General features: G+C 40.8%; 1 protein-coding gene across 1 annotated transcript; it reads left to right on the forward strand.

The window, feature by feature from the left end:
• Nucleotides 1–544: 544 nt before the first annotated feature.
• Nucleotides 545–24,556, forward strand: LOC306977442 (eosinophil peroxidase-like; the record flags this gene model as incomplete). Its single annotated transcript, XM_079575754.1, has 14 exons — nt 545–611; nt 2,972–3,053; nt 3,928–4,106; nt 5,270–5,399; nt 7,118–7,247; nt 7,369–7,572; nt 8,718–9,045; nt 11,298–11,458; nt 12,617–12,875; nt 12,965–13,135; nt 14,755–14,992; nt 21,008–21,210; nt 21,294–21,317; nt 24,114–24,556. 14 exons carry the CDS (start codon nt 545–547, stop codon nt 24,554–24,556), a joined length of 2,619 nt encoding a protein of 872 aa, XP_079431880.1.
• Nucleotides 24,557–25,145: the final 589 nt, after the last annotated feature.

Below are 25,145 nucleotides of genomic sequence, written 5' to 3' on the forward strand. Positions count from 1 at the left end.
AATGTGACAAAAATTCAACCAAAAAGTGACAAAAATTCAACCAAAAAGAGTCACGTTTTTATCTTTTTTGTTGTGTTTTCATCCTCTTTTTACGCCTTTTTTTTCCACGCTTTTTGCAACAAGCTTTTTCGATTTGTGTAAAGTCAGTCTGGAGAAAACGTGAGCGGTTTATGTGGAGGTTCAGAGGTGAAAGTCTCCCGGCTCTGGGATCAGTTGTTTTTCGGGTTTCTGGTGGAAAAACAGAGTATTACTTCATTATTACTTCATTATTACTTCATTATTACTTCATTCATTTCATATTTGTTCTTTGCTGGAGGCTTTTCCATGACGCTCTTTCATCAAAATAAATTATCTTTCTTTGCAAAAGCAGTTTTCAGTAAGAGCAAGGTTAGGTTTGGTTCATTTATTTGTACCCGTGGATAAATTCATCTTCAAACAACTGAACAAAAATACAAATAACTGACCCCGTGGTGCGTTTCCTGTTTGTTTAAATGTGACTTCCTTCTGACCGTCCACAGACTCTGACCACCGGCCGTCTCGGATCATGAATCTGCCCGTGGGTTTTCTGGCTCTGGCGGTGCTGCTGTGCGTGCACTGGCAGGCGCAGGCGGGTGAGTACAAGTACTGTGAAGTAACGATACTGTGAAGTAACGATACTGTGAAGTAACGATACTGTGAAGTAACGATACTGTGAAGTAACGACACTGTGAAGTAATGATACTTTTACTGCAACTGGGACTGTTAAATGTTTTCAATACCGATACTAAACTCTTTGTCAGACAGAACACAGATAATGGAGCACGATGTTATTTGCCTGGATTCACCTGAACTTTAACTGGTCATATTTATTGCTGTTTTATTGCCTAATGTTCGGTGCAGCTGTGAGGAAACTTCTGTTGTGATTTTGGGCTAAACAAAACCATTAAACTGAACTTAAAACATGCTAAGATGTTAATATGATTAAGAATCTGATTCAACATAAGCTTTATTTAACTTGGGCGACTTCATCAGACGAACAGAAGTGTCCATTCAATTTGAAGTCACTTTAAAACGCTGTAAAAGAGTAAATATATATATAGTATAATAAAAATAAAAGCAGTAAAAAGGGGTAGGAAACAAAGGTTTTTCTTCTACCTCCTTTTCGGATTCTAATGTTTTATTTTTTTTCTGTTTGTTCTGGGATGAAGCCACATAAGAACAAATTCAAAATAAAAAAGACTAGAACCATAAAACAGATGAATAATGCTCATTCATTTCTTTTGCACTTGTATCATTTATTTGAGCTGAAACTTCCTTTAAATTACAAAAACACTTTGCAAACTTTTCTTATTTTTTCCCAAAAATGTTTACATTTTTTCCCCCATTTTTTGAATCCATAGATTTAATATAATAAACATGAGCGGGTCTCATTCATGGAAAAAGGTCCCGAGTCGTGTGTGGCTCAGACTCCTCCTCCTGCGCAGCCTGTGCCTTAAGAAGGCGGGAAGCCCTGCGGAGTGGGCGGAGCCTCCACAGCTTGATTGACAGGCTCTGGAGCCAGTCACTGCACTGGAAATGTTTCCAAATTTCAGGCTGAAAAACAAAAACCAGCGTGGCTAAAAATATTCCCCCCTCCCCAGCGTGCTCACATGGGTCACATGGGTCACATGGGTCACATGGGTCGATTTTTAGAAAAATAAAAACTCTTGGAGCCAGCCTTTTAAGTCGTTCTTGTCCCATTAGAATAGAATAGGCTGCGTTCACGTGACATCACAACATTCTAAAGAGCCACAGTTTAACATTGAGGTGGAGCCACTGACGGTAACTATGGTAACGGTGGTAACTTTGCCTCATATCTCAGTCATTACTGGAGGAATCCACATGTAACAAAAACTGTCACAAAGTTCATCGTCTCCTCTGTCGGCACATATGAACTAATGTCCAAATATTTCTCCAAAAAACATCATAAAGTGGTGACAATACGCGAAAACATGAGCGTGATGTCCAGAAAGGACTTTCAGACACAAAAATAATATCACAGGTTTGTGAATCCGATCAGATCAGATACTGATTGGACATTTCTTCCAAAAACTGCATTTCTCCCATAGTTGTATTGGCCCCGCCCTCCATCTGACATTATGACGTCATCACTTTCTAAATCGTGAACACAACCTATAGAAGTGTCTCTTGAAGTGGCCCCGGCCACCAGGGGGCGGTATTTTTACCGCAATGTCAGCGATCCTCGACCATTGGTTTAATCCCTTTTTCTTTTTTTTTCTTTGTTTTCCACTTTCCCAGTTTTTTTTCCATTTAATTTTAATTTTTCCCCCCAAACATTTTCCATTTTTTTCCCAATTTTTTTTCTCTCCAAATAATAAAAAAAAGTCCACTTGTTTTCAAAAATGTCTCCATTTATAAACCGATGACCCACATCATCAGAACTTGAATATAAAGATTTCATTTTTTTTTTCTTTTTTTTGTGAATTATAAGACAATTACAAAAGAAACAAACAACACCAAAAAAAAAAAAAAAAAAAAAACAGAGAAGAGAGACATTATAAAAAACAGATACAGAGATAGTCAAAACAACAGATAACAGATCTCACACGACACTCAACCAGAAAACTGTGTTGGTTGGCGTACTGGGCGGAAGTGTGTGTGTGTGTGTGTGTGTGTGTGTGTGTGTGTGTGTAATGGAAAAATAAATACAAATTAGGAAATAATAATAATTGTTATTGTTATCATTGTCACCGTCATCATTATCCACAGTAATGCACATCTAATATCATCCACACTGTCATACTGTATCTAATAATAATAATCGTAATCATGATAATAATATAATGATAACAGTAACCATAACAATAATAGTATAATAATAATGATAATAAGATTTCACATTCCTCTTCAGATACACAGTGGTTCCTAAAGCTGTTTTGTTTTGGTGTTGTCCCGGCTCGGGCCTTTAATCCTCTCCCTGTTTCTGTTTCAGAGCTGAGCAAGAGCGACATCGACAGAGCCGTGCGATTGGCTAAAGAGGAGGTGGACTCCGCCTACGAGTCCTCCAGACGAGAGTGAGTGTTGTTCCATATTTCTGTGGTGCAGGTGTTGACCAGGTGTTGACCAGGCGTTGACCAGGCGTTGACCAGGCGTTGACCGGGCGTTGACCGGGCGTTGACCGGGCGTTGACCAGGTGTTGACCAGGTGTTGACCAGGCAATGACCAGGCAATGACCAGGCGTTGACCAGGCGTTGACCAGGTGTTGACCAGGCGTTGACCAGGTGTTGACCAGGCGTTGACCGGGCGTTGACCAGGCGTTGACCGGGCGTTGACCAGGTGTTGACCAGGCGTTGACCAGGCGTTGACCAGGTGTTGACCAGGCGTTGACCAGGTGTTGACCAGGTGTTGACCAGGCGTTGACCAGGCGTTGACCAGGTGTTGACCAGGCGTTGACCAGGCGTTGACCAGGCGTTGACCAGGCGTTGACCAGGTGTTGACCAGGCGTTGACCAGGCGTTGACCAGGTGTTGACCAGGTGTTGACCAGGCGTTGACCAGGTGTTGACCAGGCGTTGACCGGGTGTTGACCAGGCGTTGACCGGGCGTTGACCAGGTGTTGACCAGGCGTTGACCAGGCGTTGACCAGGTGTTGACCAGGCGTTGACCGGGCGTTGACCAGGTGTTGACCAGGCGTTGACCGGGCGTTGACCAGGCGTTGACCGGGCGTTGACCAGGTGTTGACCAGGCGTTGACCAGGCGTTGACCAGGTGTTGACCAGGCGTTGACCAGGCGTTGACCAGGTGTTGACCAGGTGTTGACCAGGCGTTGACCAGGTGTTGACCAGGCGTTGACCAGGCGTTGACCAGGTGTTGACCAGGCGTTGACCGGGTGTTGACCAGGCGTTGACCAGGTGTTGACCAGGTGTTGACGTGTCCCTCCGTGATCCGCAGGAGCCTGGATCGTTTCCGGAGGAACGCGGGTTCTCCTGCCGACGCCCTGAGGCTGATGAAGCAGCCTCTGGGCCGGAACCGGGAGGCCGTGCGCTGCGCAGACTACTTCAACGGGGCGCTGCAGCTCATCCAGAACATGCCCCACAGGAGGCGCCGGAGAGCTCTGTACAACTCCACAGGTGAGGGGGGGGGTGAGGGAGGGGCCACCGTCACCATGTGCTCCTCCGCTGTGGGACAGGAGAGCGTCCCAAACACAAGACAGTCCCAGAGAACGGAGCGCGTTTGATCCAGTGTAAGGAACAGTGCAGTGAGCAGTGCATGGAGGACATGAACCTCTGACCCCCGCCACAACCCAGGGCATTTTCTACAGTTCAGCTTTACCCAAATCCATAAATACACAGCCTATAGGCCAGTGTAGCGCCTCATTTGAAAGCTAAGACCTACAAAACTGATCTAGAAGGATCTTTTTCCTCGCGTTGTCATCACTTTTTTCACTTTTTCACCGTTTTTCTGTCACTCTTTTGTGGCGTTTTTTCATCCTCATTTTTGACACTTTTTTCGAGAAGCTTTTTGATTTGGGTGAAACCGAACTTTACCCTAATCAAAAAGCTTCTTGGGGAAAAAAGCACCAAAACAGCCACAAAAAATGAGAAGAAAACAAGGATGTAAACACAACAAAAAAGTGACAAAAACTCGAACAAAAAGTGACAAAAATTCAACAAAAAATCAACAAAAATGTGACAAAAATTCAACAAAAATGTGACAAAAATTCAACAAAAATGTGATAAAAATTCAACAAAAATGTAACAAAAATTCAACCAAAAAGTGACAAAAATTCAACAAAAATGTGACAAAAATTCAACCAAAAAGTGACAAAAATTCAACAAAAATGTGATAAAAATTCAACAAAAATTCAACAAAAATTCAACAAAAATGTGATAAAAATTCAACAAAAATGTGATAAAAATTCAACAAAAATGTGATAAAAATTCAACAAAAATGTGACAAAAATTCAACCAAAAAGTGACAAAAATTCAACCAAAAAGTGACCAAAATTGAAAAAGATAAAAAATAAATAAATATAAAAGGTGACACAACACAGCAAAAGATCAGTTTTGTGGGTCTTAGCTTTCAAATGAGGTGCTACACAGACGTATATAATGGCCAAAGAGGACAGAATGCCTTTGGTTCAGGCGGGCGGTATGAGGTTAACAGCATATTGTCTCCAGTTCAGCTTTAACCAAAGTGAAATGAGAGTCTGGCGCCCTCTGCTGGTGAAAGCGGTGTTATTTATCTGTGTTGTTGTGGATGTTGTGTTGAACCCTGACCTGTGTGTCCTCAGACCTGTCAGAGGAGGACTTCGTGGCTCTGGCCGCCGCGACCGGCTGCGCCCGCTTGACCGCCGCCCCGTCCTGCGACCGAATCACCAACCTCAACAAATACCGCACGGCCGACTCCGTCTGCAACAACCTGTGAGCCCCGCCTTCTTTTACACACGCGGATACGGCTGCGCTCTGTCCACGCCAGGGCTTTAATCATACCTGTCTTTCCATACCGATACCGATACCGATACCGATACCGATACCGATACCTGAACGATACCGATACTGAAATATCAACCAGAGCACAGAACAATAATGTTGGGAAGATCTGCAGATTTACAATGTCCAGTTCATCTCCAAGGTCAACAAAATTTCAACAAAAATGTGACACGAATTCAACAAAAAAGTGACAAAAATTCAAGAAAAAAGTCACAAAAATTCAACAAAAAAGTGACAAAAATTCAACAAAAATGTGACAAAAATTAAATAAAAAAGTGACAAAAATTAAACCAAAAAGTGACAAAAATTAAACCGAAAAGTGACAAAAATTAAACCAAAAAGTGACAAAAATTAAACCAAAAAGTGACAAAAACTCAACCAAAAAGTGACAAAAATTCAAGAAAAATTTGACAAAAATTAAACCAAAAAGTGACAAAAATTAAACCAAAAAGTGACAAAAATTCAAGAAAAATTTGACAAAAATTCAACAAAAAAGTGACAAAAATTAAACCAAAAAGTGACAAAAATTAAACCAAAAAGTGACAAAAATTAAACCAAAAAGTGACAAAAATTAAACCAAAAAGTGACAAAAATTAAACCAAAAAGTGACAAAAATTAAAACAAAAAGTGACAAAAATTAAACCAAAAAGTGACAAAAATTCAACAAAAATGTGACAAAAATTCAACAAAAATGTGACAAAAATTCAACAAAAAAGTGACAAAAATTCAACAAAAAAGTGACAAAAATTAAACCAAAAAGTGACAAAAATTCAACAAAAAAGTGACAAAAATTAAACCAAAAAGTGACAAAAATTAAACCAAAAAGTGACAAAAATTAAACCAAAAAGTGACAAAAATTAAACCAAAAAGTGACAAAAATTAAACCAAAAAGTGACAAAAATTCAAGAAAAATGTGACAAACATTCAACAAAAAAGTGACAAAAATTCAACAAAAAAGTGACAAAAATTCAACAAAAATGTGACAAAAATTCAACAAAAATGTGACAAAAATTCAACAAAAAAGTGACAAAAATTCAACAAAAAAGTGACAAAAATTAAACCAAAAAGTGACAAAAATTAAACCAAAAAGTGACAAAAATTAAACCAAAAAGTGACAAAAATTAAACCAAAAAGTGACAAAAATTCAAGAAAAATGTGACAAACATTCAACAAAAAAGTGACAAACATTCAACAAAAAAGTGACAAAAATTCAACAAAAAAGTGACAAAAATTAAACCAAAAAGTGACAAAAATTAAACCAAAAAGTGACAAAAATTAAACCAAAAAGTGACAAAAATTCAAGAAAAATGTGACAAAAATTCAACAAAAAAGTGACAAAAATTCAAGAAAAATGTGACAAAAACTCAACCAAAAAGTGACAAAAATTCAACAAAAATGTGACAAAAATTCAACAAAAAAGTGACAAAAATTCAACAAAAAAGTGACAAAAATTCAACAAAAAGTGACAAAAAAACTCAACCAAAAAGTGTCAACAGTCTCAGCAGAGACTGGACACCCCTCTCACCTACAAGAGAGAGACCAACAGTCCTGTTTTTTTTCATTTGTTTTACTGGTCTAGGGCCGTGTGTTGATGTAAATGTAAGCGTGTTTACTTCGTGCCTTACCACACGCGTGTGTTCGCTGCACAGGGAGAACGCGCTGTGGGGGGCCGCCAACACCCCGTTCCTGCGGCAGCTGCCCGCCGAGTACCAGGACGGGAGGTTTCTGCCCAAAGGCTGGGACCCCGATGTCAGAGTCAACGGACAGTTCCTCCCACTGGTACTGCAGCACATTCACACTCTCTGTCCACCATCGTCTGACCCAAAGCCGATCTCTAAATACTTATATATACTCTAAGTACATCACGAATACTTCCAAAGCCCCTGCGTCGCTCTTGCAGGTGAGAGAGGTGTCCAATCACATCCTGGCCACGGGGAACACGGTGGACAATGACGACCTGTACTCCACGCTGATCACCTTCTTCGGTCAGTGGACGGACCATGACATCACGCTGACCCCCCACGCTCCCGTCGCCAGGTCATACCTGTCCGGCGCCAGCTGCGAGGAGACGTGTGCGCGCGAAGAGCCCTGCTTCCCCATAAAGGTCAGAGAACATATGAGTGACATGAACAGAATGTGCCTTTAGGTCAGTCTCTGCCCGATACTGGAGCTGCCTGTCCTACTGTAGGCTTGTATTTAAGCCCTTAACTCCCGCCTGAACCGAGCACATTTTCTCCAGTTTGGCTTTACCCCAATCCAAAAGCTTCTGGGAAAAAGCTGTGAAGATAGCAACAAAACTGAGACGAAAACAATGATGGAAATGTGACAAAAAGTGACGAAAAATGTATGAAAAAGTGGCAAAAATGTCACAAAAAATTGATGAAAAAATTACAAAAAAGTGACGAAAAATTGACAAAAAATTGGCAACAATGTCACAAGAAATTGACAAAAAAATTACGAAAAAATGACACAAATTTTATATAAAATTGACCAAAAAATTACAAAAATGTGACAAAAACATGATAAAAAATGTATAAAAAATTGAAGAAATTGAAGGAAAAATTTGACAAAATGTGACAATAAATTACAAAAAATGTGACAAAAAAGTGACAAAAATATGAGAAAAAATTGAGAAAAAATTAAAGAAAAAATTGACGAAAAAATTGAAGAAAAAATGACAAAAATGTGACAAAATGTGACAGAAAAATTACAAAAAAGTGACGAAAAATTGACAAAAAATGTACCAAAATTTTTTAAATATGTGACCAAAATGTACAAAAAAATGACAAAAACATGACCAAAAAATGATGAAAAAATGACAAAAAATGACAAAAAAGTGACGAAAAATGGACAAAAAAATGGCAAAAATGTGACGACGAAAAAATTGAAGAAAAAATTGAAGAAAAAATTGAAGAAAAAATTGAAGAAAAAATTGAAATAAAATGGAAGAAAAAATGACAAAAAATGTGACAGAAAAATTACAAAAACATGACAAAAAATTGATAAAAAATTGAAGAAAAAATTGAAGAAAAAATTGAAGAAAAAATGTGACAAAAATATTACAAAAATGTGATATGACAAAAAAGCTACAAAAATGCGTCGAATACCCGACAAAAAAATGATGGGAAAAAATCTGATGACGTGAGGAAAAAGCTCCTCTCGGTTCAGGCGGGAGTTAAGAGGTTAACTCCATTTACTCCAGTACATGAGGTTTTACTCTCCTGATTCAAACCCGTCCCTCGCGTCCAGGTGTCCAGTGGGGACTCCATCATGGCCAAGCACGGCTGCATCCCGTTCATCCGCTCGTCTCCGGCGTGCTCGGGGGGGCAGGTCCGGCAGCAGATCAACGGCCTCACGGCGTTCCTGGACGTGGGGCAGGTGTACGGAGCCGACCACGTGAAGGCCAGGGGGCTTCGGGACGCCTACTCCGACAAGGGGCTCCTGAGGGTCAACGAGGAGTACACCGACAACGGGCGCGAGCTGCTCCCCTTCAGCACCATGACCGTCAACATCTGCGCCACCAGGGGGCGCATGACCAAAGACAACAGCGCAAAGGAGGTGCCCTGCTTTCAGGCCGGTGAGTTGTTCATCAGTGTCTGTGACCAAGGCCGTGGGAACCCAGGGTGCTGAGGGCGCTGCAGCACCCCCTGGTGGATAGTTTGTGAACTGCAGGCAATATTAACCCCTTAACTCCCACCTGAACCGAGCACATTTTCTCCAGCTTGGCTTTACCCCAATCCAAAAGCTTCTGGAAAAAAGCTGTGAAAATAGCGACAGAACTGAGACGAAAACAATGATGGAAATGTGAAAAAAGTGAGAAAACATTGACAAAAAAGTGAGAAAACTTTGAGGAAAAATTGAGAAAAAAATGGACGAAAAAGTGACCAAAAAGTGACAAAAAAGTCACGAAAATTTGACAAAAATGAGATGACTGCCCAACAATAAAAAAAACCTGACGACGTGAGGAAAAAGATCAATTCAGTTTTGTAGGTCTTTCAAATGAGGCGTTACACTGGCCTACAGGATTTGGGTAAAGCTGAACTGGAGAAAATGCTCTCGGTTCAGGCGGGAGTTAAGAGGTTAATAAACAGGATTCATGCACAGAAAAAGTATTTTGGGGGTAAATTTTGTCCCTCAGCGCCCCCTAAACTAAAACATCCTCCAACGGCTCTGTCTGTGATGGTCAAGATCTTCAGGTCTTTAAAGGGGGGGTATTATGCAAAATCGACTTTTTCAAGCTTTACATCATGTTATTAAGTCATTCCCTCATTAAAACCATGCCTGAAGTGTTGCCTTAGCACATTCACGTATTTTCGAGTAATCTGTAGAAACTCTGATGGCGGCCATTTTAGGGATAAAACGCCTGATTCCTTCAGGAAACGCCCTCGACCTCCAGGATACGCCTCCGACCTTTCGTCACCAGCCGAGTAACCAACCACTGCTTCTCAGCAGAACCCCCTCCCCGCAGTGTCTAGCCCTAAGATGTAAACAGAGTCATCATGGAGACACAGACTTTTACAAAGACACACATCAGTGTTTCTGTTACCGAAACATCCAGGATTAAAACCAGTGACAAGAACACTTATTTCAGTGTCTGGTTCTGCGCTGGGCCTTGATGATGCACAGAGCCTCCGGAGAAAGCTAATGCTAAGCTAAACGTCGAGTCATCACGTGAAAACGAGAAATATGCACAAATAAAGTCAATAAAACCACCACACACATAAAGAACCGTTTAACAATGATCACACACGGGGCCTGGCTTGTTGATTTCGTAGTTTATTGCTCACATTTCATCTACAATGGGTCATATACGAGTGGCTTTCTCCCGGAGCTAACAAGCTAGCCGCGACAAGCTAACGGGAAAATTCACTGAATACAAGCAGCATATTATGCATTGAAAACGTCACTAAAACAGGAAACTGCTTGAAGCAGCCTTTATGATGATCACACACGGAGCCGGGCTTGTTGATTGTGTAGTTTATTGCTCACATTTCATCTACAGTGAGTCGTAGCCGAGTGGTTTCTCCCGGAGCTAAGGCACTATTAGCCGCGACAAGCTAACAACCTTCACCTTCACAACATTCATTGAAAACAGGCAGCATATTATGCACAAACAACGTCAATAAAGCAGCAACTACTCGAAGCAGCCTTTACGATGATCACACAATGAGCCTGGCTTTACACATTTGTGGTTTATTGCAGACTTTTCATCAACAATGAGCTGTAGTCGATTATAACAAGCTAACGGGTAACCTCGAAAAACCACTGTCCACCTGCACAGATAATGTCCGTCTTTGAATCGTATGGGCTCCTGCAGATCCTGATGTCGTCCATGGGGGTAGAGTTAGAGATCCATAGGGCATGGCAGATGCAAAGAAATAACCTCCAAACAGCAGTTATTTTTCAGGCAAGAGCCCCTTCCAAGCGTCCGGTGTGGAAGGTTCGTCTCCAAATAATATCCTGTGTGGCCATTGTTCACAAAGTGATAAACAGTAGCTCCTTTCCAACAATAAAAATTAAAATGCACCGATCGTAGTTTCAATACTGTTGAGACAACGAGCGGAGTGTTGTTGTGATGCCACAGACAGCGTGTGGAGGGGGCGTGTCGGAAAGGGTCAGAGCTTCTTAAAGAGACAGGGCCTATTTCAAGTCATTTGCTACCGCCATTTTGAAAGAGCAATTTTATACAAGGCAGTTATTCTAATTTACTGCATTTACAGACCAACAGAAGGTTTCGTCATCATTGTAGTGTGATATAGACTGGTGCTATGTGGCTGAAAAAAACATAATACCCCCTCTTTAACACTGCGATTGGCCCCCCCCCCCCAGGTGATGATCGTGTGATTGAGAACATTGCCCTGACCTCCCTCCACACTCTGATGCTGAGGGAGCACAACCGTCTGGCCCGACAACTGGCCGTCCTCAACCCGCGCTGGGACGGGGAGCGGCTGTACCAGGAGGCCCGCAAGATCCTGGGAGCCATGAGCCAGGTGGGACTTCACACACACACACACACACACACATACACATTTTTTTTGTCATTTTTTGGTCATTTTTTTGTCAATTTTTTGTCAAATTTTTGTCATTTTTTTGTCAATTTTTTTGTCATTTTTTGGTCAATTTTATGTCATTTTTTGTCAATTTTTTGTCAATTTTTTGTCAATTTTTTGTCAAATTTTATGTCATTTTTTGTAAATTTTTTGTCATTTTTTTGTCAATTTTTTGTCAATTTTTTGTCAAATTTTTTGTCACATCATTGTTTTCGTCTCAGTTCTGTCGATATTTTCTCACCTTTTTTCCAGAAGCTTTTGGACTGGGGTAAAGCACAAAAATGTGCTCGGTTCAGGTGGGAGTTAAGGGGTTAAAACTGCCCCCCAGAAAAAGTTGTTTTGAAATATTTTTTTTCTTGTCATTTTTTAAATGGGCATATTTAGGTTTACACAAATGTATGGGGGGCATCTCAGTCTCTCTTTTTCACTTTTTGAATGGATTTTTCCCATCTCTCTTCCTCAGAATAGTAACAGGAATGACACAATTTGACCAAAGTGCCGATAGCAGGCTAATGCTAATGCTAATGCTAACGCTAACTAGCACAGAAGCACATGCTGTCACACTGAGACATTTCTTGTAGATATTCATTAAAAATTTAGAATAGAAAAATACTTGGATTCACACATTAAACATTATTATTACACATATATAAATAATGTTATGTAATAGTTGTCATAGTTGCCATTTTGTGGCTGTTTAGTTCCTTTCCGGCCAATTTTGTCTTTATTTTTTATCCCATTTATCCCTTTTTCTTTTCTTTCTTTTAAAAAAAATAAAAAATCCCCCCATTTTTTTCTTGTTTTCCAAATTTGATTTATTTCATTACTAATATTTTCTCTATTTCCACCATTTTTTAAATTTCTCTATTTATTTTTTACCCTATTTTTGCCTCACATATTTTCTTTGCCGTACTTTCCTCCACACATTTGAACCCGATATTGTCCATGTGCAGATCCCCCACACATTATTCTGTTTCCTGCTTCTGGACGACACGTATTTCAGTGCAGGTATCGGAGAAAGTATCGAACTCCGGTATCGATACAGACTTAGCGATACCCGGCCTTTGTTGCTAACTCCGGTGTTTCCGCGGCGATCAGGTCATCACGTACCGGGACTACATGTCTCACATCCTGGGCCCGGAGATGATGGCGGAGCGACTGTCCACCTACCCGGGCTACAACAGCGAGATTGACCCGAGCATCTCCAACGTGTTCGCCACCGCCGCCTACCGCTTCGCCCACCTCATGGTCCAGCCCACCATATTCAGGCTGGACGAGGACTACCGGGAGCACGCCGAGCACCCCAGCGTCCCCCTGCACTTGGCCTTCTTCTCCCCCTGGAGGGTGATCTTTGAAGGTACGTCTCACGCTGACCCCCCCTCAGAAGGTTTTCCATGTTCCACACATACATACTGGATTGATTCTGATGGTGTGTGCTGCCCCCAGGTGGTCTGGACCCCATACTGCGGGGGGTGGTGGGGAGTCCGGCCAAACTGAACAACCAGGAGCACATGATGGTGGACGAGCTCCGGGAGAGGCTGTTCCAGTTCAACGAACAAATGGCTCTGGACCTGGCCTCGCTCAACCTGCAGAGAGGGCGGGACCACGGCCTGCCAGGTACTCCCTCCGCCGGGATACTCGAAGATATTCACCTCTGAACCCCCGCCTTTACTGAGTGACTTTTCACCAGTTCAGCTTTACTGTAGTCACTTTTTTATCACTTTTTTATCACATTTTTATCACTTTTTTATCACTTTTTTTTATCACATTTTTGTCACTTTTTTATCACTTTTTAATCACTTTTTTATCACATTTTTATCACATTTTTTAATCACTTTTTTATCACATTTTTATCACATTTTTATCACATTTTTATCACATTTTTATCACATTTTTAAAACTTTTTTATCACATTTTTATCACATTTTTATCACATTTTTTAATCACTTTTTTATCACTTTTTAATCACTTTTTTATCACATTTTTATCACATTTTTTAATCACTTTTTTATCACTTTTTTATCACATTTTTATCACATTTTTATCACATTTTTATCACATTTTTAAAACTTTTTTATCACATTTTTATCCCATTTTTATCACATTTTTATCACATTTTTAAAACTTTTTTATCACATTTTTGTCACTTTTTTATCACATTTTTAAAACTTTTTTATCACATTTTTTTTCACATTTTTATCACATTTTTATCACATTTTTATCACTTTTTTTTATCACTTTTTAAAAACTTTTTTAAAACTTTTTTATCACATTTTTTTTCACATTTTTGTCACTTTTTTATCACATTTTTAAAACTTTTTTATCACTTTTTTAAAACTTTTTTATCACTTTTTTATCACATTTTTATCACATTTTTAAAACTTTTTTATCACTTTTTTAAAACTTTTTTATCACTTTTTTATCACATTTTTATCACATTTTTTTCACATTTTTGTCACTTTTTTATCACATTTTTAAAACTTTTTTATCACTTTTTTAAAACTTTTTTATCACTTTTTTATCACATTTTTTTCACATTTTTGTCACTTTTTTATCACATTTTTATCACTTTTTTATCACTTTTTTATCACATTTTTATCACATTTTTATCACATTTTTAAAACTTTTTTATCACATTTTTGTCACTTTTCATCAAATTTTTGGCACTTTTTTAAATCAAATTTTTAAAACTTTTTTATCACATCTTTGTCGCTTTTTTATCATATTTTTGTCACTTTTTTTTAATCAAATTTTCCTCACTTTTCGTCGCTCTCTTGTTGGGTTTTCATCCTCATTCTCGGCTCAATTTTGTCGCTATTTTGACACTTTTTCAAGAAGCTTTTCGATTTGGGTAAAGCCGAGCCCGGTTCAGGCGGGGGCTAATATTGAAACTCATGTTACGGGTTTTCGACTGTGAAGAACCTAGATAGACTTAAAGTTCATTATTGGAGGATTTCCCGCCTGAATATTAAACCTGACCTCTCCACACTCGTCCTCACCACACTCGTCCTCACCACACTCGTCCTCTCCCACACTCGTCCTCACCACACTCGTCCTCACCACACTCGTCCTCTCCCACACTCGTCCTCACCACACTCGTCCTCTCCCACACTCGTCCTCTCCCACACTCGTCCTCTCCTGCACTCGTCCTCTCCACACTCGTCCTCTCCACACTCGTCCTCACCACACTCGTCCTCACCCACACTCGTCCTCACCACACTGGTCTTTCTGTCCAGGCTACAACGCGTGGCGGCGGTTCTGCGGCCTGTCCCAGCCGAGTAACGAGGTGGAGCTGGGCGAAGTCCTGGGGAACCGTACCCTGGCCAGGAAGCTCCTGCACCTCTACAAGACCGTGGACAACATCGACGTGTGGCTGGGGGGCGTGGCCGAGCCCTTCGTGCCTGGGGGGCGAGTGGGGCCGCTGTTCGCCTGCCTCATCGCCGACCAGTTCAGGAGGATCCAAGTGGGCGACAGGTAAACACAGGGCGACAGGTGAACACAGGGCGACAGGTAAACACGAGGAAAGGATACGCCCGTGATGGGAGGGGCTAAAGTAAGGTCTTTAATAGGACTAAACCAGGTCTTTAACAGGACTTTAACAGGACTAAACCAGGTCTTTAACAGGACTAAAGCAGGTCTTTAACAGGACTAAACCAGGTCTTTAACAGGACTAAACCAGGTCTTTACCAGGTCTTTACCAGGACTAAAGCAGGTCTTTAACAGGACTAAACCAGGTCTTTAATAGGACTAAACCATGACTTTACCAGGTCTTTACCAGGACTAAAGCAGGTCTTTAACAGGACTAAAGCAGGTCTTTAATAGGACTAAACCAGGTCTTTAACAGGACTAAAGCAGGTCTTTAACAGGACTAAAGCAGGTCTTTAACAGGACTAAACCAGGTCTTTAACAGGACTAAAGCAGGTCTTTAACAGGACTAAAGCAGGTCTTTAACAGGACTAAAGCAGGTCTTTAACAGGACTAAAGCAGGTCTTTAACAGGACTAAAGCAGTTCTTTAACAGGACTAAACCAGGTCTTTAACAGGACTAAACCAGGTCTTTAACAGGACTAAACCAGGTCTTTAACAGGACTAAAGAAGGTCTTTAACAGGACTAAACCAGGTCTTTAACAGGACTAAACCAGGTCTTTAACAGGACTAAAGAAGGTCTTTAACAGGACTAAACCAGGTCTTTAACAGGACTAAACCAGGACTAAAGCAGGTCTTTAACAGGACTAAAGCAGGTCTTTAACAGGACTAAAGCAGGTCTTTAACAGGACTAAAGCAGGTCTTTAACAGGACTAAAGCAGGTCTTTAACAGGACTAAAGCAGTTCTTTAACAGGACTAAACCAGGTCTTTAACAGGACTAAACCAGGTCTTTAACAGGACTAAACCAGGTCTTTAACAGGACTAAAGAAGGTCTTTAACAGGACTAAACCAGGTCTTTACCAGGACTAAACCAGGTCTTTAACAGGACTAAACCAGGTCTTTACCAGGACTAAACCAGGTCTTTAACAGGACTAAACCAGGTCTTTAACAGGACTAAACCAGGTCTTTAACAGGACTAAAGAAGGTCTTTAACAGGACTAAACCAGGTCTTTAACAGGACTAAACCAGGACTAAAGCAGGTCTTTAACAGGACTAAACCAGGTCTTTAACAGGACTAAACCAGGACTAAAGCAGGTCTTTAACAGGACTAAAGCAGGTCTTTAACAGGACTAAAGCAGGTCTTTAACAGGACTAAACCAGGTCTTTAACAGGACTAAACCAGGTCTTTAACAGGACTAAACCAGGTCTAAAGCAGGTCTTTAACAGGACTAAAGCAGGTCTTTAACAGGACTAAAGCAGGTCTTTAATAGGACTAAAGCAGGTCTTTAACAGGACTAAACCAGGACTAAAGCAGGTCTTTAACAGGACTAAACCAGGTCTTTAACAGGACTAAACCAGGTCTTTAACAGGACTAAAGAAGGTCTTTAACAGGACTAAACCAGGTCTTTAACAGGACTAAACCAGGTCTTTAACAGGACTAAAGAAGGTCTTTACCAGGACTAAACCAGGTCTTTAACAGGACTAAACCAGGTCTTTACCAGGACTAAACCAGGTCTTTAACAGGACTAAACCAGGTCTTTAACAGGACTAAACCAGGTCTTTAACAGGACTAAACCAGGTCTTTAACAGGACTAAAGAAGGTCTTTAACAGGACTAAACCAGGTCTTTAACAGGACTAAAGCAGGTCTTTAACAGGACTAAACCAGGTCTTTAACAGGACTAAACCAGGTCTTTAACAGGACTAAACCAGGTCTAAAGCAGGTCTTTAACAGGACTAAAGCAGGTCTTTAACAGGACTAAACCAGGTCTTTAACAGGACTAAACCAGGTCTTTAACAGGACTAAACCAGGACTAAACCAGGTCTTTAACAGGACTAAACCAGGACTAAAGCAGGTCTTTAACAGGACTAAAGCAGGTCTTTAACAGGACTAAAGCAGGTCTTTAACAGGACTAAACCAGGACTAAAGCAGGTCTTTAACAGGACTAAAGCAGGTCTTTAACAGGACTAAACCAGGTCTTTAACAGGACTAAACCAGGTCTTTAACAGGACTAAACCAGGTCTTTAACAGGACTAAACCAGGTCTTTAACAGGACTAAACCAGGTCTTTAACAGGACTAAAGAAGGTCTTTAACAGGACTAAACCAGGTCTTTAACAGGACTAAACCAGGACTAAAGCAGGTCTTTAACAGGACTAAACCAGGTCTTTAACAGGACTAAAGCAGGTCTTTAACAGGACTAAAGCAGGTCTTTAACAGGACTAAACCAGGTCTTTAACAGGACTAAACCAGGTCTTTAACAGGACTAAACCAGGTCTAAAGCAGGTCTTTAACAGGACTAAAGCAGGTCTTTAACAGGACTAAAGCAGGTCTTTAATAGGACTAAAGCAGGTCTTTAACAGGACTAAACCAGGACTAAAGCAGGTCTTTAACAGGACTAAAGCAGGTCTTTAACAGGACTAAACCAGGTCTTTAACAGGACTAAACCAGGTCTTTAACAGGACTAAACCAGGTCTTTAACAGGACTAAACCAGGTCTTTAACAGGACTAAACCAGGTCTTTAACAGGACTAAACCAGGTCTTTAACAGGACTAAACCAGGTCTTTAACAGGACTAAACCAGGTCTTTAACAGGACTAAACCAGGTCTTTAACAGGACTAAAGCAGGTCTTTAACAGGAGTAAAGTAGGTCTTTAACAGGACTAAAGCAGGTCTTTAACAGGACTAAACCAGGTCTTTACCAGGTCTTTAACAGGACTAAACCAGGTCTTTAACAGGACTAAAGCAGGTCTTTAACAGGACTAAAGCAGGTCTTTAACAGGACTAAAGCAGGTCTTTAACAGGACTAAACCAGGTCTTTAACAGGACTAAACCAGGTCTTTAACAGGACTAAACCAGGTCTAAAGCAGGTCTTTAACAGGACTAAAGCAGGTCTTTAACAGGACTAAAGCAGGTCTTTAATAGGACTAAAGCAGGTCTTTAACAGGACTAAACCAGGACTAAAGCAGGTCTTTAACAGGACTAAACCAGGTCTTTAACAGGACTAAACCAGGTCTTTAACAGGACTAAAGAAGGTCTTTAACAGGACTAAACCAGGTCTTTAACAGGACTAAACCAGGTCTTTAACAGGACTAAAGAAGGTCTTTACCAGGACTAAACCAGGTCTTTAACAGGACTAAACCAGGTCTTTACCAGGACTAAACCAGGTCTTTAACAGGACTAAACCAGGTCTTTAACAGGACTAAACCAGGTCTTTAACAGGACTAAACCAGGTCTTTAACAGGACTAAAGAAGGTCTTTAACAGGACTAAACCAGGTCTTTAACAGGACTAAAGAAGGTCTTTAACAGGACTAAAGCAGGTCTTTAACAGGACTAAACCAGGTCTTTAACAGGACTAAACCAGGTCTTTAACAGGACTAAACCAGGTCTAAAGCAGGTCTTTAACAGGACTAAAGCAGGTCTTTAACAGGACTAAAGCAGGTCTTTAATAGGACTAAAGCAGGTCTTTAACAGGACTAAACCAGGACTAAAGCAGGTCTTTAACAGGACTAAAGCAGGTCTTTAACAGGACTAAACCAGGTCTTTAACAGGACTAAACCAGGTCTTTAACAGGACTAAACCAGGTCTTTAACAGGACTAAACCAGGTCTTTAACAGGACTAAACCAGGTCTTTAACAGGACTAAAGAAGGTCTTTAACAGGACTAAACCAGGTCTTTAACAGGACTAAACCAGGACTAAAGCAGGTCTTTAACAGGACTAAACCAGGTCTTTAACAGGACTAAAGCAGGTCTTTAACAGGACTAAAGCAGGTCTTTAACAGGACTAAACCAGGTCTTTAACAGGACTAAACCAGGTCTTTAACAGGACTAAACCAGGTCTAAAGCAGGTCTTTAACAGGACTAAAGCAGGTCTTTAACAGGACTAAAGCAGGTCTTTAATAGGACTAAAGCAGGTCTTTAACAGGACTAAACCAGGACTAAAGCAGGTCTTTAACAGGACTAAAGCAGGTCTTTAACAGGACTAAAGCAGGTCTTTAACAGGACTAAACCAGGTCTTTAACAGGACTAAACCAGGTCTTTAACAGGACTAAAGCAGGTCTTTAACAGGACTAAACCCGGACTAAAGCAGGTCTTTACCAGGACTAAAGCAGGTCTTTAACAGGACTAAACCAGGTCTTTAACAGGACTAAAGCAGGTCTTTAACAGGACTAAAGCAGGTCTTTAACAGGACTAAACCAGGTCTTTACCAGGACTAAAGCAGGTCTTTAACAGGACTAAACCAGGTCTTTAACAGGTCTTTACCAGGTCTTTAACAGGACTAAAGCAGGTCTTTAACAGGACTAAACCAGGTCTTTACCAGGACTAAACCAGGTCTTTAACAGGACTAAACCAGGTCTTTAACAGGACTAAACCAGGTCTTTAACAGGACTAAAGCAGGTCTTTACCAGGACTAAACCAGGTCTTTAACAGGACTAAACCAGGTCTTTAACAGGACTAAACCAGGTCTTTAACAGGACTAAACCAGGACTAAACCAGGTCTTTACCAGGACTAAAGTAGGTCTTTAACAGGACTAAACCAGGTCTTTAACAGGACTAAACCAGGTCTTTAACAGGACTAAACCAGGACTAAACCAGGTCTTTACCAGGACTAAAGTAGGTCTTTAACAGGACTAGAGCAGGTCTTTACCAGGACTAAAGTAGGTCTTTAACAGGACTAAAGCAGGTCTTTAACAGGACTAAAGTAGGACTTTAACAGGACTAGAGCAGGTCTTTACCAGGTCTTTACCAGGACTAAAGCAGGTCTTTAACAGGACTAAAGCAGGTCTTTAACAGGACTAAACCAGGTCTTTAACAGGACTAAACCAGGTCTTTAACAGGACTAAACCAGGTCTTTAACAGGACTAAACCAGGTCTTTAACAGGACTAAACCAGGTCTTTAATAGGACTAAACCAGGACTAAACCAGGTCTTTAATAGGACTAAACCAGGTCTTTAACAGGACTAAACCAGGACTAAACCAGGTCTTTAATAGGACTAAACCAGGTCTTTAACAGGACTAAACCAGGACTAAACCAGGTCTTTAATAGGACTAAACCAGGTCTTTAACAGGACTAAACCAGGTCTTTAACAGGACTAAACCAGGTCTTTAACAGGACTAAACCAGGTCTTTAACAGGACTAAAGCAGGTCTTTAACAGGACTAAAGCAGGACTAAAGCAGGTCTTTAATAGGACTAAACCAGGACTAAACCAGGTCTTTACCAGGACTAAACCAGGTCTTTAACAGGACTAAAGCAGGTCTTTAACAGGACTAAAGCAGGTCTTTAACAGGACTAAACCAGGTCTTTAACAGGACTAAACCAGGTCTTTAACAGGACTAAAGCAGGTCTTTAACAGGACTAAACCAGGTCTTTAACAGGACTAAAGCAGGTCTTTAACAGGACTAAAGCAGGACTAAAGCAGGTCTTTAACAGGACTAAACCAGGTCTTTAACAGGACTAAAGCAGGACTAAAGCAGGTCTTTAACAGGACTAAAGCAGGTCTTTAACAGGACTAAAGCAGATCTTTAACAGGACTAAAGCAGGTCTTTAACAGGACTAAAGCAGGACTAAAGCAGGTCTTTAACAGGACTAAAGCAGGTCTTTAACAGGACTAAAGCAGGACTAAAGCAGGTCTTTAACAGGACTAAACCAGGTCTTTAACAGGACTAAAGCAGGACTAAAGCAGGTCTTTAACAGGACTAAACCAGGTCTTTAACAGGACTAAAGCAGGTCTTTAACAGGACTAAACCAGGTCTTTAACAGGACTAAAGCAGGTCTTTAACAGGACTAAAGCAGGACTAAAGCAGGTCTTTAACAGGACTAAACCAGGTCTTTACCAGGTCTTTACCAGGTCTTTACCAGGTCTAAACCAGGTCTCTAACACTGAGTCTTTATGGTCGTGTCTCAGGCTGTGGTGGGAGAACGAGGGCGTGTTCACCGAGGCTCAGAAAATGTCCCTCCGAGGCGCCTCCTTCGCCCGGATCATCTGCGACAACACGGGCATCACGGACGTCCCGAACCAGCCCTTCCGGTACCACCCGCGGGGCGCCGGCTACACCTACTGCTCGGCCATCCCGGAGCTGGACCTGACCCCCTGGCAGGAGAACTCACGTGAGACCCCGCCCCCAACACAAGCACTTCCCCTCCCCCCTGTGTCCGATACTGATCCTCTCTCTGTGTTTGTTTTTCTACAGTGCAAGGACCTCACGCACCATCATGTAAATATAAATCATTCCTTCTCTTTCCTTTGCTGATGAGTGATGCTGGAAGAGCACACCGGTCCCGCCTCTCACTTTACCTCACCCTTACCCCCGGGGGAAACCAAGCTTTACCCAAATCTAGAAGCTTAAAGGAACAGGCCACCGTTTTTACACACTGAGATATGTTCTTACCTGAGCTGTGACGAGTTCTTTAGGACCTGTCTGATCTTCAGTCACGTTAGCGCAGACGGCGTTAGCATTTAGCCTCTCCCTCTCTCCTCTATAGCTCCAAAACAGGTCAAGATAGAAGCTACCAAGCTCTTCCACGTTTTCCCTATTTAAATATGGTTACGTGAAGTGTTCCACTACAAAGTATAATTACACAAATTAAGGCGAGACACTGCAGGTGAATAGGGAAAACATGTATATTTACAGATATCAATTTGAAACTGTTGCTGTCGATCACTGGCATAAATGTGAGAAAAAAATACATTGCAAGTTTTCTGTCATTTTATCTTTTCATATAAGAACAAGGTGTTTTATGCCTAAAAATGCCCCAAATTTCCCATCTTTTTGGCGACGAAATCTGAATAATGGATAGAGCCACATTCAAATTTATGGTTTCATTTTATTGATGAATGAGTTGCGGAGACTTTTTCAGAGGGGATTTTGGATTTCTTGTTTAGTTTTAAAATAAGATGTTTTTTAGTGGAAAAATGTGTAAAAAATGTAATTTTCGCCTTATTTTTTGACATTCAAAACTCAATAAATGGGGCTTAAGGGATTAAATAATAAAAAATCCCTCTGAAAAAATCTTCCAAATATTGTTCAGTCCAAGGCTGTAAAATGTGAAGTCTTTCGGTCCGACTGACGTGGACATAGTGTCGCCGCAATGACAGAAAAATGTGTTTTGAGAAAAAGGGCCTTGAAATTGTGTTCTCCCATATAAGTCTATGGGGGAACATTGAATCAGCGCAATATTTAAACATGTTTTTGTGAAGATTAGGTAAATTTTTGGTTTCCGAGTGAAAGCTTATATGTTCAGAGACCAGTTTGGCCCAAAACCTGAAAACTGAAAAAATTGAGTTTTGCCTGTAGTGTCTCTCCTTAAAAGGGGGGACTATATCGTAAGGCGTAATAATACCAGGAGTAGTTTGGCGTCCGCACAGTAAAGTGAAGATTACTGCGCGGATTTCGATGATATTTCAACACAAATCAGAGGTCAAATGCCTGATTGAATACTCTAAAAATGTGCAAAATTACAGTCAAATTTTTCAAAAATGTCATGAACGATGCTTTATCCGACATCTATGCTAAAATATGTGTCGTCTAGAACCAGGAAACAGAACAATAATGTGTGGAAGATCTGCACGTTTACAATATCAGGTTCAGATCCAATGACAGGAAAGTTCTAAACATGGGAAAAATTTGGGGGGAAATGTGGAAAATCATGTTAAAATTGTTTTTTGGGGGAAAAAATGGGCAAAAAAAGGAAATCAATTCGGAAAAGATAGTAATGGGGAAAAACAATTGTGAAAACAGAAAACAAATGGAAAAAAATGGAAAGAAAAAAGATTTGAATTTGAGAATTTGAGCTGAAACAACAAAGTCATTTCCTTTAACCTCTTAACTCCCGCCTGAACCGAGAGGATCTTTTTCCTCACGTCATCAGATTTTTTTTCCATCATTTTTTTCAGCTCATTTTTGTCAGTTTTTGTCACATTTTTTCAATTTTTTTAATCAAATTTTTTCAATTTTTTTGTCAATTTCTTGTGACATTTTTGCCAATTTTTCATCAATTTTCCATGATTGTTTTCGTCTCAGTTTTGTCACTATTTTCACAGCTTTTTTCCAGAAGCTTTTGGATTGGGGTAAAACCAAACTGGAGAAATGTAATGGGTTCAGGTGGGAGTTAAGGGGTTAAAGGTCATCTTTTCTTGAACTGTAGTTAATACTGTCATTTTTTTGTCACATTTCTGCCATTTTTTCGTCAATTTTTTATCAAATGTTTGTCATTTTTTTGTCACATTTTTGTGATTTTTTTGGTCAATTTTTTATCAAATTTTTGTCACATTTTTGTCATTTTTTTGGCTTTATTTTGTCAATTTTTTGACATTTTTTCGACATTTTTTTTGTCAATTTCTTGACATTTTTGTGACATTTTTGCCACTTTTTCATCAATTTTTCGTCACTTTTTTGTCACATTTCCATGATTGTTTTCGTCTCAGTTTTGTTGCTATTTTCACACCTTTTTTCCTGAAGCTTTTAGATTGGGGTAAAGCCAAACTGTAGAAAATGTAATGGGTTCAGGTGGGAGTTAAGGGGTTAAAGGTCATCTTTTCTGGAGCTGTGGTTAATACTGTCATTTTTTTGTCACATTTCTGCCATTTTTTCGTCATTTTTTTATCAAATGTTTGTCATTTTTTTGTCACATTTTTGTGATTTTTTTGGTCAAATTTTTATCAAATTTTTGTCACATTTTTGTCATTTTTTTGGCTTTATTTTGTCAATTTTTTGACATTTTTTCGACATTTTTTTTGTCAATTTCTTGACATTTTTGTGACATTTTTGCCACTTTTTCATCAATTTTTCGTCACTTTTTTATCACATTTCCATGATTGTTTTCGTCTCAATTTTGTCGCTATTTTTACAGCTTTTTTCCAGAAGCTTTTGGATTGGGGTAAAGCCAAACTGGAGAAAATGTGCTCGGTTCAGGTGGAAGTTAAGGGGTTAAAGGTCATCTTCTCTCGAGCCGTGGTTAACACTTACCCCCATGCTCCGTCACATGAACTCATAATCTGTGTTTTCGTGCAGACCCCAGCGCCTTCCCCGGCCCCTCCCTCCCTGCTTACAACGTGGCCTTCTCCGCCCGCCTGGGGAACAACTACCCCCCCCTGCACAAGCCCATCATGTTCCGCGAGGTCATCTACAACCGGCCGGGGCACTACGACCCGCGCTCGGGCGTCTTCACCTGCGTGGTCCCCGGGGTGTACGAGTTCCACATGACCCTGGCCGTCTACAACGCCGACGTCAAGGTGGACCTCATGTGCAACCGGGACGTCCTGCTGCACTCCTACAACACGCGGCACAGCGGGTACATCATGTCCAGCGGCAGCACCATCGCCCGCCTGCACCGGGGCGACCGGGTCTACGCCGTGGTCCAGAGCGGCACCAACAGCCTGGTGAAGGACAGTCAGTTCGTCGGACACCTGCTGTTCTTCGAGGAGGAGGAGGGCCTGAACGAGTCTGCTCTGTAAGGAGACTCGACTGGACCAGGACTGAACCAGGACTGAACCAGGACTGGACCAGGACTAAACCAGGTCTAAACCAGGTCTTTAACAGCACTAAACCAGGTCTTTAACACCAAACAGGACTAAACCAGGTCTTTAACACCAAACAGGACTAAACCAGGACTAAACCAGGTCTAAACCAGGACTAAACCAGGTCTTTAACACCAAACAGGACTAAACCAGGACTAAACCAGGTCTTTAACACCAAACAGGACTAAACCAGGACTAAACCAGGACTAAACCAGGTCTAAACCAGGTCTTTAACACCAAACAGGATTAAACCAGGACTAAACCAGGTCTTTAACAGGACTAAACAGGACTAAACCAGGTCTAAACCAGGACTAAACCAGGTCTTTAACACCAAACAGGATTAAACCAGGACTAAACCAGGTCTTTAACAGGACTAAACAGGACTAAACCAGGTCTAAACCAGGTCTAAACCAGGACTTTAACAGCACTAAACCAGGTCTTTAACACCAAACAGGACTAAAACAGGACTAAACCAGGTCTAAACCAGGTCTAAACCAGGTCTTAAACATCAAACAGGACTAAACAG

This window comes from Gobius niger, assembly GCF_951799975.1.
Source record: "Gobius niger genome assembly, chromosome: 1".
Classification (NCBI taxonomy): Eukaryota; Metazoa; Chordata; class Actinopteri; order Gobiiformes; family Gobiidae; genus Gobius; species Gobius niger.